At 32.9% G+C, this 20,956-nt stretch overlaps 1 protein-coding gene and 1 pseudogene across 1 annotated transcript; both read right to left on the bottom strand.

Annotated features, from left to right (window-relative positions):
- LOC129922578 (THO complex subunit 2-like) overlaps window positions 1-6,639 on the bottom strand; it is a 33,107-nt pseudogene extending 26,468 nt beyond the window's left edge.
- Window positions 6,640-8,052: 1,413 nt separating this feature from the next.
- LOC106057919 (fibrillin-1-like) lies at window positions 8,053-17,806 on the bottom strand. Its single transcript, XM_056009225.1, has 15 exons — window positions 17,803-17,806; window positions 16,199-16,321; window positions 15,973-16,092; window positions 14,999-15,121; window positions 14,308-14,553; window positions 13,284-13,415; window positions 13,008-13,133; window positions 12,522-12,650; window positions 12,287-12,418; window positions 10,983-11,123; window positions 10,552-10,677; window positions 10,232-10,354; window positions 9,553-9,672; window positions 9,283-9,405; window positions 8,053-8,336 (listed from the first exon to the last, which is right to left on the bottom strand). Exons 1-15 carry the CDS (start codon window positions 17,804-17,806, stop codon window positions 8,053-8,055), a joined length of 2,052 nt encoding a protein of 683 aa, XP_055865200.1.
- Window positions 17,807-20,956: the final 3,150 nt, after the last annotated feature.

Here is a 20,956-nt window from a genome sequence, read left to right as displayed (position 1 = left end):
ACTGTCTACGGATGTAGGCTATTACTAATACATTATTTTTGAAAACGTTTTAGATTAAATTAGTATTACACTGTAGTCCGTTAAAGATGTAGCCCCTTATATAAGAGAATATAAAACATTTAACAATTTTATGCGTGCCATAGTGGCATTCATAAGATCCTTTAGGCCCATTTGAGTACCGACCCACCGGGCATTGCCCAAATGTCCATATAGCCAGTCCGCCCCTGCTTGTAATAATATAACATTATTATTGTTATAAAGGAGGCTGTTACGTTTATAGGCCTATGTGTATTTATAGATGTTATCATGTTATGTGTTTTTCTTTTAGTCTCCCTTTTTCTACTGATCGAACAGAACGAGACAGCTGGGGGTCACTCACAAAGGCCACGAGATACACATTTGAGACCAAAAGAAAATCTGCTGTCGAGGACAGAGGCAGACGGCAAAAAGAAAATCTAAATCGACCACCTGCGGACAATGGTTATGCTTGCCCTGGGTGTGGCAGGGTATGTAGGTCACAGCTATCTGCAAGGGCTGCGCAGCCACGGGAAATACTTTCATTCCTCACTCATTTTCGGACTCGAAGACAAGCCTTATTAGTGTGTTCACGTGTTTTTCTCAAGTATGTTAGGCCTATAAGTGTGTATTACAGTCTCCTGTTAGTGTTGTTTTCATCTTCTTGTTTTCATGTCAATAAAATGGAGTTGCATCTTACACATCAGTGTTGAAACCAAATATTAGACTTAATTGATAGCCTAATATATCAGGGGCAATACAGTATTTTAGATAAATAGCCAACTCATTACTAGCCGCAACAGAGTCGATAAAAGAAACGTAGAAAAGAGCTAACCTAATAACGTATATGCTTCCATAGGCCATGACTAATTTAATAACCCAGATAAACTCGTCTTTTGCATCCATCTTAGTGAAGGCTACATTCAAAATGAGAATATATGTTAAACTTTGCGAACACATTGAGATTTTATGTGTGTGTGTGAACTAAGAGGGATTCGTGTTCAGTACCAGTACATGACGATGATGTTTTGTAGACATCGTTGATCACGAATGAGAAGCATTTTGTTAACCGGTACATGATGATGATGTTTTGTAGACAACTTTCAGCACGAATGAGAAGCATTTTGTTAACTTCTATACATGGACAATGGTTATGCTGTGCTGGGAGAGGCAAAATATGTAGGTCACAGCTGGTGCTGCGAAGCATTGGGAAATACTGCATTCCTCATCAATCTTCGAACTCGAAGACAAGCCTTATTATTATAGATCCTTAGTTTGATTCTTTCCCTTTAACAGGACTATCTTCATTACAGAGAATCAACTATACACTAATAATAACATAATGAAACAGATTTTTTTTCTCCAAAATATTAACATGGGCATTGAGCTGAATTTACTTTTAAGTGTATTTTAGGTTTGGCTTAGTCAAATTGTAATTAGAAATAATATTTTATTTATTGTTCTTTTAATTAAGTTCATTATGACATCTTTCAATTTGTAGTCACTCACCATTGCCATAAGGCATTACCATTCTCAATCTAATTCATGCATTGGCTCATAATGGCTAAAAGCCTTAGTGTGATATTCAGTATTTTTGAAAAAGAAAAATGTTTTGTTGAATAAAAAGTTGCATTACATTTTACAATTTTAAATGAAGAAATAAAAAAAAATGATTTAGAAAAGAGGACCATTGCAGTTCTAGTCAAGACATTGAATGCAAAAAGTGATCACTTATTTCAAGGAAGAGGTAATGAAAAACTGGGTAAAATTTTTAATTATCTTTAAATAGGAAAATCACAGAAGACTGAGTCCATGTTTTGACTTTCATATATAGATTTATGGATTTCAAATATTTACACTTTTCTTTAGAGTAAACTGTTCTGGTATTCGACATACATCCAAGCTTGTGCTAGTTGTGCGCCAGACAAAAGAAATGTTTGCTTTACAGGTTTAGGCTGTACCTGCAGAGTTGAGGATAACTAAATTCCAAGTACAAACCTCCTGCAAGATGACCGGGATGTCATTGGGCAGAGTATGAACTCTGGACCATTGAGAACTCTGATCAACCAGGCAGCTATCCAATGTTTATGATCAAAGTTAATATGATTAAAATAGATGCTTCCATAGAGTGGTTTCAAAAAAAAGAAATGTAATGATTTCTGTGACATATCCAAGTAGAACATTAAAGTTTAAAAAAAAGTAAAAATAGGCTTACAGATGATCATAGTTTATAAGTGCGGAAAGAAACAATTTAATTTAAGAATCTATATTTATGAACTAACTAAAACACAACAGATATGTAAGCATAATTAAATAAAAATGTTAATTTGAAAACATCAACAATGAAACAATTTTATTAATTTTTTTTACAATTGTAAAATAATATAGAAAATACAATAGACTTGCATATAGGAACACTGGACCAAACACAGTGATGTTTCCTACATTTTGTGACTTTACCATCACAAAAGAGATACAAGACACCAATAGCAAAGACAAACAACACAAATAATCTTTTGTTCCCCTGGCAATCTAATTATTAAATAGAAACAAACAGATATAAACATGTCATGTCAATTATGAGAGAGTCAAGTGTGAATGTACTTTTGTTTTTTTTTATAGTTGCAATGTTTTGTTTGGTATAATGCACAAATTGTAAGACAAATTTCCTTATGGATATTAAAGATTATTATTATTATTTTTATTATTATACATGTCTATTGTATTTTTTTTTTAAGTTTTTCATCCCTGCAGAAGTAAATCTTAATATTGTATAATAATAAGGTGAAGTATAAGTAATTGTTTGCTAGACTATTTCTTATTAGACTCTCAATTGATTTATCTGAAAATTAATAAGATCTGTGAAAGAGTCTCACTTTATTAGAGTATCTTTGTGGTTTAAAGAAAAAAAAAAAAATTTAAAATTGTATTCTGAAGGAAAAAATTCAATAATGTTATGAAGTTATGGAGGAAATTGATAACATTTTGAAGGAAATGATTTGAAATTTTGGACACTGTCTTACATACATACATCTTTTTTTCTGGAAAGTTACTTCAGATATGGGTTTAAACATGTGCAGTTTTTCCTCAAAGGTAAACCAGTAAAGGATATAGTAAACACATCATCAGTATCAGATACAGATAAGCAGAAACATGATGCCATTAAAAAATTACACATTTTTATAAACTCAAATGTATAATCATTTTACAAAATAATTTACATTGTATGTTTTATAAATATTTCATCTAATAAATTTAAGTGATTTTAAAAATGGCCTCAAAGATTATGCAGACACCTTGTTTTCACATTTGGAAAGATTGCAATCTAAATGGGAACAAACTGATACCAGAAAATGAAAATCACTGATTACAAAACACTAGTATATATGTTTAAATATTGATAATCACTGAATGCAATTACATTAGAAAAACGTTTAATATATACAGAATGGAATGTTCTTAATACCTTTTAACAAAACTAACTACAGCCAAACCTAGTTGTATTGGATTTCATAAAAATAAATTGTTAAATATTTTTAAAGTATTGACAAAACCATCATAAGAAAATCAACATACAATTTTCATGTGTCACATTACTTCTCTCCCAGATATTCATTCATGTTAGCTTTAATTCTTACAGGCCTAAGTTAAGTTAGGTGTTAAGATGTAGGTGAGATCTCAATAGCTATTTAATTGTGTTGGGCTGTGAAAAAGTATTCAAAATTTTAACCAGTCAATATTTAGAATTTTATAAAACCTAATCAATTTCCATAAAAAAATTGTAGAGCTTGGCAGTGACTGTACAAAGATTTAAAAGTGAGACTTTGATAGAAATAAATTAAGCTATACTAATTATGTTACTATTTTACAAGCATTGCATAATTTTCAAGCCACTTGTCACTGAATCTAATACAAGATTATGAAAATGAGCCAAGCCATAGCTGTCTGTGCCAATAGCTGCTAAGCCAGATACTGGAGAGGTGGGAATAGTTGCATTGAATAATATAACTCCATCCAGAGCTCCAAGTGCACTTGAACCCTGATTTTTTTTTTAAATAGAGTTATAATCCTGGTGGTGACAAAGATGGGGGTAGTGGTGTGTGTGTTTTCAGCCGATGCAAAATGCCCCAGGCCAGCGCTAGACGAGCGGTCAACCAGGATGAGTTGTGACGGTCACCTGAGAAGAGTGTCAAACATTGCGGTTTGGGTAGGATCAGTGTTCTGAATCGAACTCAGGCCAGTCACAAGAGATGTGACTCACTCAAGAGTCATGTGATTAATGGAATCCGGTTCTAGAATGCCATTAGAGACCCTATATGAAGAACAAAGGTACCAGAGTTGACTCAGTCACAAATTCTCGATCTACCATTCAGTACATTACGACAGAGCTCAACAAAGTACAGCGAAGCCAGCAGAGGTCTTGCTACAACAGTACATATTTGATACAGCAGTTCAGATGTCCATGACAGAACATTGTACAGTCAGTGTTATGTGTTGCCGATTGTACAGTATTAGCTGTGATTTGTTGGACATTTAAGTTTTTGGAGACCTGAGTTGTCAAGTGCAGTTGCAGAGAACCTGAATAGTGAGATTTGTTACAATAGGTACATTTCAATTACATATCACAGATTTGATCATTTAAAGATTTCTTCTAAAAAGAAAATAATTTGATTTTAAAATGATAAGTTTACATATTTTTTTTAGTATGTCAATGCAAGTTATGTTCATCGAATCTTTGTTCTAGCTCTATTTAATAACAAACTTTATGAAACAATAAAAAAACTGTTTTTCTATGCTCTTTATGAATGTATGTTGGCCAGCTCTCATTAATATATAGAAGAGTGGCTATGCAGGCTTTGTACACTAGCATTTTGGTTAGTGTGGTCAGTTTTTTTTTTTCCCCAAATACAATTAGAGAGTTTTTCCAATTCTTTTTGTCACCTCAAGGTCTAAATTTAGGTTGCTGGCAATAAATCATCCCAGGTAAGTAAATGCCTGAACAATTGGATGTGATTTCTGATGCTTATAGTAGGTATTTCTGAGATGTCACAGAATTTCAACGATGGCACACAGCTGTTAAGTAATTAGAATGTAGAGTTAAGACTAAATTTATTTTTGTATGATGATTTGCTTTTATACTCAATGATGAGCAATGTTACAGTTTTTCTTTCTCTCTTTAAATTGAATACGGCACTAAATGCCATAGCGTTAAGATAGATGTTAGAAAAAAGAGCTAATGGCACGAGCTGAGATTATTTCCCCTTTTTAACCTATTATGTGTCTATAACTATAGTAAAAATCAAATAGGAGAAAAAATAATTAAGACTAAAATGAACTGCCTGACCTAAAACATTTAGTGACTGACATAAAACATTTAGAGACTGACAAACGACAGTCATTTACTGATCTGAACTAACAAAGACAAAGTGTGCCATCCAGCTGAAATTTGCACTGAACCTTGTTGAGTGATCTTGGTTCTAGCTATAGAGTAAATTATAAATATAAATTATTCTTGGTAAAATATTAGATACTAAAAATATGGCACATGCCAGACTCTAGTTTGGGAGACTAGCACTTTCTTACTAAGCCACTGTGTTCCCAGTATAATTTTAATTAGTAAATTTATTTAATAGTTCTTTTTTCTTCTATATCAGTTTATACAAAGATTTTGGAGGGGTAATATCAGATTCTTAAGAAATACACACATGTTAGTGCACAGTTATTGCAAAAGATTAAGGCTGAATGATATGGATGATCTAAGAATTCAGAATCTTGAGAATGAGTGCTGAAAGGGTTAAAATATGGCTAAGTATACAATACTAGAATAAAACCAAAGAGTTGGACAAACTATACATAATTTGACTTTGGGGTATGACAAATTGAGCATGCAAACAGGGTTAGCCAGATGAGAAAATGTAAAATTAGACCAGTCTATCTCCTAAAGCACAAATAATGACTAGTTTTTGACTAAACTGACTGAGGAACTTTGCTTTTTGACATCTCCATGATGCAAAAAGGTCAGAATATGAGGACAAATATTTCATAATAAGCCATTTATATTAACTCAATAGCTACTAAGCCCATACCTAAACAGTATCTCTCAAAATACTAAGCAAAGGGTGATAACCCCAAAACAGAAATAGATTGACTTTAAAAAATATATTTTAAAAAAACATTAAACAACATCTATTAATAAAAAAAATGAAAGGTAGTTTAATAACTGTAAACTTGCTTTTGGGTCACCCTGTATATCAACATCTGTAACAAGTCTTTCTGTAAAGCTTGCTAACCTGCTATTTCTATTATGTTTGGCTTTTATAGTAAAGATTTCAAGATTTGAACACTATACATGTATTTCTACTTAACATTGGTTTAAAGTACCGGTATATATATAATCCTTACCTGTGCAGTCTTGTGTTGCAATTGGTCTGTAATACCCAGTTTGGCATGAACATGAATAACTTCCTGGTGTGTTAACACACTTTTCATTCTTCAGACTATTACAGCTACTGGTATTTGTACACTCATCTACATCATCATCACATGTTGGACCAGTCCATCCCTTGTTACAGAGACAAGTTCCATTTGTTTTGTCACAAGTTAAATGAAAGCTGTTACAGTTACACTGTTGGCTACAGTCTTTACCATAGAACTTGTCACTGCAAGCTGTGGAGATACATATGAATCTTGTCACTAGTAATATTAATTGTGACAATTATTTAATCACTATTCTTCTTCTTCAGTCCGATTTCGAAGCTATATTAAAGAGCCAACAAGAAGTTTTTTAACACAAAACATTTAGTATAAACTTAGTAAAATAAAATAGATATGTTCTTGTACATATATTAATTTTTTTAAATAGCTTTTATATAGGCCCACTTTCATGCTAATATGATGCTCGGGGTATTCATTTTTGGATCAGTGGGGAAGGGGGGATCCGGGAGATGGTTTTCTGTGCTGCCTTTAGGCACTCAGTAAACACAGCTCAACTCGAGTTGGGTATCAAACCTCTAGCTCCTTTGCTATGTAGCTAAGCCAAGCTCTAGCTTACTTAGCCTCTTGTTTAAATATCCCACACTGAAATGTATTTAATCAAAATATAAATCATGTTAGTATTTAAATGTTTAATTCAATAATATACTAAATTCAACAGGATAATCACTATAAGTATGCACAGTGACCAGATTGCAATACTTTTGGTATTGAGACCAAATATAGTATCAGTACAACTCCTATGTTCAGCTCAAATGAAATGTTCATGTCAGGTATAAATATATATAGTTCGTCCATCGTGGTTCTATGATGATCACTTTGTCATCCAGGGGGCTGAGGGCTTTGCACAGGGGTTTTATGCTTCCTCATGTGGCTGGTGTGTCCTATGTGAGCCTGGAATGTTCAGCTGCACACTGGGCAGGTTATTCCAGCTGGAGCTAGAGTCATGAACTTTGCTTTTCTTCTCTGGCGTTTTTCTTCTGCCAGCGTGGTTCTCTTTTCCTCAGCAACCTGTGTGCCAGTTTTCATAGCGCGACCCCATGATGCTCTGTCATGTGCCTCTGTCTCCCAGGTGGCTGAGTCTATGCTGAACGCCTTCAGTGAAGCTTTGAGGGTGTCCCTGAAGTGCTTTCTTTGACCACCTTGCCAGCGCTTTCCTTTGCTTAGTTGGCCATACAAGAGTCGTTTAGGGATGCGGTGATCTTCCATTCTGCAGACATGTCCTGCCCATCGCAGCTGGGACTGCATCAGGATTGTATGGATGCTTTGCAGACCCGCTCTTTGAAGGACTTCAGTATCTGGTATTTTGTCTTGCCATTTGACATTCAGTATTTTTCTTAGACATGTCATGTGAAAGTGTATCAGTTTCTTTGCATGTTTTCTGTACACTGTCCATGTTTCTGAGGCACTGATCAATTTCAGGTATAAATAACAAGTCTAGGTTAAATTATGGTCTTCTACCTGCCTGTGTCATAGAAAATCCAATTAAAAAAAACAACCCAAAACATAAAAATATCACAAAACCAAGGAAAGATGCATGATTTATTACATAAGGACATAAGGACATTCATCATTTTCATTTGTTTTCCCATAACCAAGCTTACAACTACAGATATAGGCTCCATTTGTGTTGAGACAATCTGTGTTATTTTTAGAGGCACAGATAGCTTGGTTTTGAGTACACTCATTGATATCTTGGGAACAGTCAGGACCAGTCCATCCACTCTGAGATTGACAGGTCCCATTAAAGGGGCTACAACTCTGTGTGGTAGTAGGAGAACAGCTGCACTGGTTGGCACAGTTATCTCCCCATGTACCACTTGAACAAGCTAATGTATAAGAAACAAAATAAAACCAAAATGAAAAGTGATTGAAAAAAAAATGAATGAAATTCTAATTTAGTTCCATAATGAAGCTTCTCATCCTTCCTACTGTATCATTTTCATTTTGTTAGAAAGAGGACCTTTACTTAAAAGAAAAGCTGCAACTCACATATATATATATTACCCTATTTGTGTTATCACTGATTTTATCACTGATATAGTGTATTAGAAACAATGAAACAAAATAATAATGTTATAAATGAAGCAAATGCGTGAATGTAATAATGTTATGTTTTGCGTATGCGTGACCTTTCGGTAGTGTCTAGTATGTAATAAACACACAATATCATGAATGGCTTTTAAATGTAGACGAATAAGTTGCTGCATTAGGGAACAAATTTTTGTAAAAATTTTTGAAACACAAATTTGAAGGTTAATTTTATTAATGAAATGAATGGACTATATTTTGTATGCTCATGTGTTATAGTTAAAAAAAATATTTGCGAAGAGCAGATCTATCATCTTAGAATAAGATCTAGGCTTAGAGAGATTTTCTGTTCCGCACATGTGTGACCTGTGTCTTGTCTCATGTAAACATGGCTATATGATCTAGATCCATGACATAGTAATACTTTCATAGAGTTGGGCAACTTTTTTTTTAGAGGGTCTTAAGTTTGTTTTAGAGTTACTTTACATGTTATTTTTCCAGTTAGTATTCAAGGAACATTTATGCCAAGTTTTTATCAAAATTGGTCTAATGGTTTTGATTTCTATTTGGGACATACCTATATACATACGCCTTACTTTCTGCTTCATATTATAGATAGGCGTATAAGTAGTTATATTATAATAATTTATTCATTGTTATTAAAATTTTAAGGACGTGACAACTGTCTATAAATATTATTCTAAAATAAAGAAAATACGTTAAGAGACTATATGATACACTTACACTGGCAAATAATTCCATTGGCAGCCAAAGATTTACCAGGAGGGCAGGAACATATAACACTTGTATTGTCAGGTGTTTCACTGCACAGATCACTACAGGAACTAGAGCTGCACAAGTCTACATCTGATACAAATAATACAATTTCTATATAAAGACATCACTAAATATGAAATGAAAAAAAGAAATATATTAGAAACAAAAATAGTAAAACATTATTTAAACCTAAGCCTCAATCATTTTGCAGAAAATATTTAAAAAAAAACAAAAAACCTCTACAGGTTCTCAAATCACTGTTTAAAGCTTGTCCTTTAGGACAGAAACAAGTTTCATTGCCATTGACATTAATACACTGGTACTGACAAAGTGAACTGTTGGTGCACACACTGGTCACTGTGAACAAAAAAAGATTACCATCAGAATGAAACTCAAATTTTAAAATGACCTATCAATAAAGATGAATGGACAAGATATCCATTTTTAAAAATTGAGGTAATTATGATAAAAACCAAGAAAAAGTTCCCTTTAGAGATCTAATATCATAAAGATTAGAATATGTAGAGCTCATGGATTATCTGTGGTTGACAGTTAATGAAGTGGCCTGATCAGCACAATGATTCTTTTCTTCTCTTTCCCTAACATATCATGCACATCCTTTAGAACTCAAACTCAGTACAGTCTAAAAACCTGAGTTAATGTATTTCTAAAGCAAGACTCATATTACAGATAAAAGCAGAGTGTTTTAGCTATTATCCATCGCATTTCCAAATCAATTACAATAATTAATAACATTCTTCATTTTGTAATTGCATATAAATGTTTAAAGGAATCAGTACTATTTCTTTTTTCAACTTCACTGCTACTAAGGAGCCAACATCTCATTCAAATTCTCAACTATTATCTAATAAAAGCCAGGAAAATCGATTGTTTTTCACAAATAAGATAATCTTACCATCACATGTATATCCATCTCTGTTGAGGACATAGCCAGGTGTGCATGAACACCTGTAGTTGCCCAATGTGTTGATACATACACTTGTACATCTGTCTATTTGTCGAGCACATTCATTGATATCTGAGTACCAAAATACTGAAACACTAGATTAGATGCATGTTATCTTTTAGAGGATCTACTAACATAGATCATTATTAGAAAAAAAAAGTTACATTTTTCAAAACTAAACTAAACTTAACTAGTTAGTGTGCTAAACCACACTTCTTATAAATTACCAATCAAATTACAAAGGCTATAAAACAAAAGGTATTTCCTACCATCACATGTGTTAGTTGATGCATTATAAGCAAATCCTTTATAACAGCCACAGCTGTAGCTACCAACAGAGTTCTGACATGTCTGCTGACAAGTGTTTAACCTTGGATCCAAACATTCATTGACATCTAAAGAGTTCAAGCAACATTTATGACATATCACACATAAAGTTACGGTACACTAAATAAATAAATAAAGGAACAATATGTTAATTAATTAATACAATTTGTTGAATGAACATTTAGGAAAAGTTTTCAAACATTCATAATAAGAGTTAACTACAATTATTTTATTTTTTTTATGAAATGACATTGAACTATCTGTGGTATCTTACAACTAGATAAAATTTGTTTTGATAAATTTCTCTTAAATCTTTTTTTTAAGAAACAGTTCTTGTAAGAAAAAGTTCATATCAATTATTTTGTTTACTGACCTTCACACAATGTGCCATTAAGTCTGTAACCAGATTTGCAAACACATGAATCAGGACCTATACGACTCACACAATCCTGTCTGTCATTACACTGTAATTCCCCATTGGTACACTGGTTCACATCCACATCACAGAAAACTCCTAGGGTTGGGAAATAAGATGGAATAATTAGATCTAGTTCTTGGTAGATTTATTTAGTCGCATTTTAAGTGTTTTCTTGTGAGAAAAAAGTATTATTTATATGTTCATTAAATCTGATTTTACATTCATAACAATAAATAAAGGATAATAAAAAATACAATGAATCTTACATCACAATGTCATTGATTTGTTTTACAAGTTTTGGATGTTCCTTCAGATTTGAATATAATTACATCCTAGCCTAAACTCTTACAGAAATAAATAAGAATTTCTATCCAGAGCACAGAGTTAACATAGCATTATAATCTTGTATATACCTATATATCCAGGTCTACAAATACATCCTCTAACATTATCACATCTTAATGCTCCAGTAGAACAAGAACAAGATCTTGAACAATTGACTCCCCAAGTTGTGCTACTACAGTCTGTAAGCAGGAAACATTGGAATCAATGTCTTGAAACATTAAACACAACAAATGTATTTTATTTAAACAAGAAAATATATTTATATTACTTAAAAAAAAAAAAACAAGCTTATATTAAGCATAGGTTTATCAATTAGTTTGGGTCAGTCATGTAATTAAAATCGTAATAGATCTAGACTAACAATAAAAAAGCATTTATAAAAAAAAAGGAAAGGAGGGGAAGAGGGAACTCATGGCTCAAGCCAACATGATAACCATTCTGCTAGTGGAGAGCTTATGAACACAAAAAATGTATAGTTATCTATTGTTTCTATAGTCTCGACCTATTTTTCAGGTTTGTGTTCACTCAGACAATGACCTACAAAGTAGACTAATTCAGCTTATAACACCCCTTCAGCCAATTACAATTTATTTCCCTTGTTTGAGATACAAAACAAAATAATTAATTACCCATAGTTAATTAACTAATCGGTTAATTTTTTAAATTGATTCTTGTGTTGTCAGGTAAAAGAAATAAGCTTGATCCGAGATTGGGTATGGGAGAAATAACTTTTTACCAGAAAGACAGACAGAATGAGTTGATATAAGCTTTGTAAAAAAAATCAATATAACATAACAATAAATGAAACATTTCTATTTAAAAAATCTCACAGATCACCAAAAAAAGCATTTGAAAGCATTTCCATAAGAGTTTTTAACCATTGTTTTATAAATAGTATTTAAGATTTGTTATACTATTGCAGTTGCGTCCATCATTGTCCAAACTTGACCCAGGGGGACATGAACAGCTGTATCCTGGTACTCTGTTAACACATCCAGACTTGAAGCTGCACAAGTTCTTTGTTGATACTTCACATTCATTGATGTCTGTAACCAAATTGTGACAGTGAATGTTAATCTCATTTTAAAACTTCCTATCCTAGAAAAGATTCCAGTTATACACTAATGACATAATTAAGATAAACCTTACCTTCACATGTGTCTTTGCCAACTAGATTGTAACCATCAGCACAAAAACAATATGAAGTGTTCTGTTGAAAGTCTACTGTGCATCCTTGAGAGCAGTTCAGTTTCTCAAAATCACTGCATACATCTTTAACTGGAAGTGTCAAAAAAATTCATTAGCTTTTTATTTGAACATTATAATACTTAAAGTAACTATTAAAAAAAGAAAAGAAAAAAATGCAAGGCCAATGACACTAGCTCCAGCTTGAATAACCTGCCCAGTGTGCAGCCGAACATTCTGGGTTCACATAGGTCTCACCAGCCACATGAGGCAAAAAAAAAAAACCAGTGCAAAGCCCTCAGCCACCCCCCCCCCCCAACCTGGATGACAAAAGTGGTCATCATCAAACCACAATGGACGAACTATATAAACAGAGAGAGAGAGAGAGAGAGAAAAAGAAAGTTGGAGTAGAGAAAGAGAGAGTCAGGGATAGATATACTTAATAATTACCTAGTAGACATGTTAGCCTATCATCATTTAATCTATACCGGTAGTTACAATCACAGTTGTATTTTCCAGGCACATCAACACAGATTTGTTGACATTGATGGTCCCCATTAGCACATTCATTGATATCTGAGGAGATTGTAACAGAGCAACTTGAGTTTTTTTTTTTGGATTCAATGATTTCTAAAACATTTTATTAGCTCTAGAATTAATGTCTAAATTGATAATGAAGTTTATCAAGAAAATAAATCTGTGTCAATTATTTGATGTGAAACATACTAATGCAGTCCCCTTTATCATTTCTTGCATATCCAGGCTTACAGTTGCAGACATGACTACCAAAGTTATTGACACAATCTTCAATAAGTGGGTTGCAGTTGTTTAGGGCAGGATCAACACATTCATTTATATCTAAAACAAAATAGAATAGAAACAAATATAGCATTTTTAGGCAGTAGTGATAAATGTATACGTTGTTATATTTTTATAGTATTTGAGGAGATGAGACGTTGTTCCAGGAATGAGGAAAGAATTTTCTGTTGGACATAACTTTATAAGTTTCAGATGTTCCATCGGGCATTAAGATTATTATGTCTTAGTCCAAACCTCCTGCAGGATGGCGACAAGCAAATTTCGCACCTATGGCCATCAAAACGACAATCCTAAACACATGCTATATACCAAGGCAGCCATCATCCTGGCTGATTATGTTAAGTGAAAGTAATCTCTTTAGATATACCTAAAGAATAGGGGTTAAAAAATGCTCTATTTTCTTTTGATTAATTTTCTGGATAGTAGTGACATGGGATAATGAGCTCAAGACAAGAATTTTTATGATTTAGGCATGTTATAATTTAAATTTCATGAAAATATTAATATCTATCATAATAATACTTTTATTTTAATTTGGATTTTAAAATATTAACTACATATTGTCTAGATCTACTTCATTTTTAAATTCCATAATCAAAAATTAAATTAAAATTTAGTTTTCTAAACATTAATTTGTTTTAAATAAAAATGGCATGCATTCACTTCTCTATCAAACAAAACATTTTCTGACAACAAACAAAAAAGTAATTGAAGTTTAATTATAACAGGGTAGTGAAATACTAATGAACAAAATGGATAATTTCAGCAAAATGTGAAAAATAATTACAAAGAGAAAGAGTTAAAGGAAGTATCAACAAATCTGTTTAAAGTAATAATTCATACAGCCCTAAATGACTTTAAAAAAAAAGGAAAAAAAAGCTTAAAAGACAACATCATTAGTAATGTAGTATTAGTAGTCAAAAGTACTGACCTTGACAAGTTCCATTTCTAACATATCCAATAGGGCAAACACAGGAATAGCTTCCCAAAGCATTAACACAAACATCACCAATCAAACAGTTGTCTGTCCTTAGTGTACACTCATCAATATCATTGTTGCAGTTGACTCCCTCCCAGCCTATGTCACATACACAGCCTCTGACAGGATCACATGTCCCGTGCCCACTACACTGATAGGATTGATTGCAGTTGACACCATAGAAGGACTTCTCACAAGCTGAAATGTGTAGACCTTTCTTATTAAGTAAAAAGCTTGACAGAAAAAAAAAAAGCAATTTATTATCCTTGGATTTCAATGGAGTTAGCATGTAAATTACTATTCATTAATATTTTGTTTGGTTAAAACCACACAGTTACTTTGAACATTTCCAGAAAACAGTGCTTGCAAACATCATCATAAATGTGTATTTTTATAGCTATTATAAATTTTACATTTTAAACACAGCATTTATCATGGGATGATAGCATTAATAAATGACTTTTATAAGACATTAGAGAACACTTATTGCAAATGTAAATAATTCTTCAAATTGAATTTTAAAAGCTTTTTTTTTTCTTTCCCAATAAAATGAAGAAAAAAAAACAACTTCAGAACAAATGGAAAGAGTGTTTTTATTTTTGCCAATATATTTGACTATTAATGTACTAAAATAAATGCCAACCTGTACAAGAAGTTCTATCTGCTTCTAGTTTAAAACCAGCATAACATGAACAAGTAAATCTGCCATAAGTGTCTGTACAAATTTGACTACAGGGCTTCTTGGCAAGACTGCATTCATCTATATCTGAAGAGGAAGAGAGCTTTTTATTTTGTAATTGCAGTAAAGAATTCCAAATAATTTATTATCAATTTTGCAACATATAATATTGATCTTAAAAATATTCCTAAATTATTTTATGATGCTTACAAAAAGATAATATAAAGAAAAAGATGTATAAACCCTACATAAAACAAATTAAGAAATCAGAAATTACACTTAGTCTAATATATAAGAAAAGATCATATAAGAAATACATTTCTGATTGTTTTGTCATCTAATTTTGTATAATGCAAGAAAACTTATAATTGTATTTTATATTTACTTGTGCATGTTTTGTTATCTCCCTGAAGTGCAAACCCCACTTGACAATCACACCTTGCTGTACCATTGTTAACAAAACATAGCTGGGAACAATTCAGGGCTTGGCACAGCTCTACATTACTTGAATCTGTAAGTTATTTTAGGTTGAGCAATATTAACAAGCAACTACAAGTATTATTCAATAATATATATATATATATATATATATATATATATATATATATATATATATATATATATATATAATGAATGTTTTTAATATGAAAGAATAAAATTACATTTGCAGTTAAATTTTGTTTTCTCTCTTTATCTTAGAAAGAATGCTTAGAATTATCGTAATAATGAAATGCTGAGCATTTTGTTAGTGGTGTGAAAATATGCACAAACATGTACATGCATGTTATAATATAAGACAAGTTAAGTTTGCCAAGTTTTTGAAGATCACAATAGATGTGAGCAACTCAAAATACAATATATTAGGGCCTTGAAGTTTTCAAAATTAGTACAAATCAATAAGCATCAAAAGAAAAAAAAATATTTTATCTTCAGCTTACTTTTTTCACAAACTCCACTTTGGAGAGTATATCCATTGAAACAATTACAAGAGTAACTTCCAATTGCATTGACACAAGTTTGTGAGCAGTCATCTATGTTCTCTTCACATTCATTGATATCTAGCACAGAAAAAAATCAAACAGCCAAAATATGGGGTCCAAATAGATCTAGTTTACAATTTTACCACTATTAATTCATAGAAATAGAAAACAATACAAATGTTACCATCACAAATGCTTGTGTTGAGTGTATTCAATCTGAAACCAATGTTACAGCTACAAATGTAAGATCCAACAGTGTTTTCACATCCTTGTGGACATGTCAAATTATCTTTACATTCATTGATGTCTAAGAAACAGAATGTCAGAAATAGTAAAAACAATCATCATTTTCTTTCTATGAAAATTTTAAAAGCCCATAAATTTAATTACATGTTAGTTTGATTAATACAAATATTTGTCTTATAAACTTCCAGATTGTCAGAGTAGACCATCCATGTTTTTTTTAAAGATAACTACAAGGTACAAAAATTAGTTTATGTTTTAAAAATCATGTAAATGAATTAATTTTATATTTTAAGTTGATCACCGTCAAATTTCATTAGTGTGTTTGAGAGACTTAAAACCTCTCTTCCAAAAGCACTGGACATTTCCTGCAGTTGTGCACAGTGATAATAATAATCTTTATTATCCATAAGGAATTTTGTCTTACAAATTGAGCATTACACACAAAAAATTATAACTATAGAAAACAAAATATACATTTTGTGAAATATTTTTATCAGATAGTTGAAATGTATTTAATGATTTGAATGCAAGGAGTTTTTGTGTCTGTTTGTCTTTGTAATGAGTGTCTCGTGATGGTAAAATGACAAAATCCTGACTCTAGGGTGCTTTTTATTTCTAAAATGTTTTTTCTTTCTTATGAATGTTTTTCACAAACAGATGCCCAAGTGTTGTTTTTTTTTACCATTAACTTTACTAGCAGCATGCACATATATCAACATACAGGTAAAGAACATGTGGCTTCACAGACTTGTCATGTTTTAAGTTGATAACATGTACTATTTAATCATTTAACACACGACATTTAACAAACAAAATTATAACTTAATATTATTGTTTCAAATGTCTAATAAGGGTAACAGATTACATTTTTCTATACAAATGAATACGAGAATCAGGGATTCAACATAATTAATTTCTACTAATGAACTTACAAAAAAAAAAAAAAAAGTCACGTTGGTGTATCAGCTAACTGACAGTACCAACCCGCCACTCCCTCACTCTCGCGTTCTTCATTTCTAGACTAAATCTAATTGCTTTTAAGAACCAATCAACATATAGATCTAGACACAATGTGTTCCCCCACCTTTTCTGTTCCTCCCCCCCCCCCCTAACCATTACCTCCGTGACCCAACAGGACGGCTTAGCGTGACATCCGTGACCGCTCGTAAGCTAGTCAAGAGAGGGAAGAAAAAAAAAGGATACAAAATGCGTAACGCGATGGGTTAAATGCGTATTTGCGTACTGACGGTCATTTTTGGGAGATTTTGCGTAACGAATAAGCATTTTGCGTAACGGTAGGCAGGTCTGCTCACAGCTTAAATAGAATAAAATCTGCTAAATTTTAGAAACAATATAAAAAAATCCCAATCAATAGAGTAAAAAAAAGTTTGTAGTACTCCTTTTCAGACCTTGTGATCTATAGAGCAGATGATGTAAGTATCATCTAATTCTATGGCCAACAGTTAACAAGGGTGTCAGGTGGCCAGCACAACAACCAACCAACCACATTTACTTTCCCCAATTAATGTCAAGTAGGCCTACCCATATGATTAGGGTTGGGTGGATTCAGAGGCGTCCTAAAAATCCAGTTCAGAAGTAAGTTCAAACACCAGCCTTTACTGAGATTTGAACCCAAAACCTCTTGGTTCAGAAGCCAAGCACATTAAAACTCAGCTACCACACTACTCAATTATAAAATGTCTAATAGATCTAATGAAAATTGCAATTTAAAAATTAATCTGCTATCATATTATCTAGACCTAGATCTTGGAGTATCCTGTCTAGTCTCTACTCTAGATTTTTTTTACTAGATCTAGAATCATTTAGATTACATTTCTACGACTAGACCAGACTTGAGACTAGTAATATTGTAATATTTAATTATGAGTATGAGGCTAGTAGTAGTACAACTACTCACGCACTCACGGTACTAGTACTGGTAAGTAGTACTACTACTAGTTACTAGATCTACTTAATACTTAGACTTAGTATTTAGTTTATTTAGACCAGATGACTATAGAGTCTAGTAATAGTAATAGATCAGATGATCTAACTAGTCTACATCTACCAGATTCATTTAAAATTTATTACCGAAATCGTCAGTAATTCGTCAGTTAATTCAATTGCCGTCAGTGGCGTCTGTTAGAATCTGTTTACTAATCTCAATTGCAAGAGAATCAACAGAATCATCTAGACTTGATATGGGAATTTGAAATCTATCAATTTTCCCTGAATTTCTATGACAAACATTGAGTGTTGCCATTTCTTTTATTTTTAGATCTAAATATTAATGTCACTGTTTTTGTTTACAATGAATCATGAAAGGAATCTACCTAGGAGTAGGAGACTAGGTCTATTCGTAATTTCAAAACAAATGAGTTGACTGTATGTAAGCTTAAAAAGTTTTTTTCTTTTTAAAAGCCACGAAATTAAACTAAATTATCAGTTACCAAGGATATTTTTCAATACATCAATAGGTTTTATTTAATTTAAAGATTAAACGTATTTTAATATCCCGAATTTCATTTTCTTTGTCAGTTTTCTGTAGATCTATTCTTCTTACATAGATTCTAGATGTATGGCGCAACTAGATCTAAATCCTCCCCACCCCCATTTTTTTTTCCGCGGAAACGCTTCAAAGACCAGGTTAGGCGTCAACTTTCCTTGGCTGACAGAAGAGAGCACCTGGTTGCATGCGGCCTCAGAACGAGACAGCTGGAGGTCACTTACGAAGGCAGCGGGATACACATTTTAAAACCAAAAGAAAATCTGCTGTGCCCTGTCGAGGACAAACGCAGACGGCGAAAAGAAAATCTAAATCGACCATCTGCGGACAATGGTTATGCTTTGCCTGGATGTGGCAAAATATGGGAAATACTGCATTCCTCACTGATCTTCGGACTCTAAGACTAGCCTTATTATTATTAGCAGGATGTCCATAGAGTGGCCTTTTTTCCTTGTGCAGCCAGCTTTGCTTTGGACGACCCTTTCTTCAGTGCCTCTCGACTTTCGACCCATAAAAAATGTTTTGGATCTACCTTTGAGCTGCTAAATGTAAAGAAAGGATCCTGTTTTGAAAATTTAGATTTCACCAATGCCCATTGTCCTTTTCTTTTTAAAGCTATATTATAGGCAGCATTACTTAGGGAATTAAGGTGCCCTTACTACCAAGGCATCAGCATGCCTACTTTTCAATGTTTACCTGCAAGTGTTTTATATTGTTACGAATCTCGCTATCCAGGCTTTCTTCAAACTGCACCACACGACACAACGAACTTAAAGAACCTGACAACTCAGGGCTCCAAAGTAACAGTAGCAATTTAATTTCAAATACAATACAACACTCTACAGTTGGCAACAATATTACACAAACTGTCCAAAAACCTAGCCTTGCTCCGCCTGAATTCACACACCGTACTGTTTCTAACTTCGCCTCGTACTGGTCACATTGCGAGGTAACGTGAAGTCCAGTCTTTCTGACACACTCGCTCTTATATACTGTCTCTACTGGCCTTCTAGAATCGGATGGAACGTTCTTGACCACTCAGAATGATCACAATCGCCGTGACTTGCGTGCGTAATATTTACACACAGGTCGTTGCCGAACTAGCATGTACTGTCACTGGTCACAGTTGACCGCTCGTCCTGCGCTGGACTGGGGCGATTTGCGTCGGCTGACTACACACACACCACTACCCCCATCTGTTCCACCACCAGGTTTATAACAATATGCTTGTGAGTCTTGGACACTGACTGCAGAGCTAGAGAGGAGGATCCTAGCAATGGAATTGAGCTGCTACAGAAGGATCCTAGGTATCACATTTAAAACCGCATCACAAAGATATTAGAGGCAGGGCTACTGCAGCGATTAGACCCCATGATGACCTGCTATCATAAAAAAACTTGAGCTAAAAATCTATTGCTATATTACAAAGTCTTCGAGGCTCGCTAAGACCTTCCTTCAGGGAACAGTACCAGGAAAAAGAAGAAGAGGCAGAAAGAAAGTGATGGAAAGATAAAGTACATAAAAGAATAGATGGGCCTGCCATTGAAAGAGGTTCTAACTAAGGTAAAAGACTAGTGGAAAGGAGAAAGATGGTGAACAAATCTTGCATGGTGCCCCAATGGTCCAACAGACTAAGGGATAGGTAAAGAGGTTTTTCAGCAGCAGGTATCAAAACTCTCATGTTTCAAATTGACTTAAATCTCTTCACATGTTTTACAACTAAGAAATGAAAATGAAGATTTATCATTCCTTTTTGTAAAATAATCACAAAAATTACTTGATATTTGTCTGCATTTAAAGATTCCTTGCTTTGTGGTTCAAATATTTAATTAGTGAAATGAGAACATTACTTTCTCATTATGATGTAAGTATGAAATTTCAAAACATAAGTCCACTCAGGTCTAAGAGCTATTTGATCTTGATTATTCACACTGCACTGTCAACATAACCTACCCTGACATTCATTAACTATTAACCAGATATTAATTTCTTAACCTAAAGAAAAGCATGTTATTATTTTTTTTAAAGCTAAATGATGAAGTTTTTTTTTTTTATCTCAAGATTAGCTTTAATAAAGTCAGTCTGAGGGAACCTTAAATTGTGCTTAAGCAGGTATGATTGGCAGTTTCATAATGGTGGATTAATTCAAGTCTTGTCATCTATTTAAGAAAAATGAAACAACATAATGAG

Source organism: Biomphalaria glabrata, chromosome 13, assembly GCF_947242115.1.
Source record: "Biomphalaria glabrata chromosome 13, xgBioGlab47.1, whole genome shotgun sequence".
Classification (NCBI taxonomy): Eukaryota; Metazoa; Mollusca; class Gastropoda; family Planorbidae; genus Biomphalaria; species Biomphalaria glabrata.
This window is presented reverse-complemented; position numbering and strand designations above follow the sequence as displayed.

What these genes read in the sequence shown, in the direction of transcription:
- LOC106057919 (XM_056009225.1), bottom strand. An exon ending in TGATAAAGGGGACTGCATTA is followed by an intron (nt 13,134 to 13,283) that starts GTATGTTTCACA and finishes CAATCTCCTCAG; the next exon opens with ATATCAATGAATGTGCTAAT. An exon ending in CAATGGAATTATTTGCCAGT is followed by an intron (nt 8,337 to 9,282) that starts GTAAGTGTATCA and finishes CTTATACATTAG; the next exon opens with CTTGTTCAAGTGGTACATGG.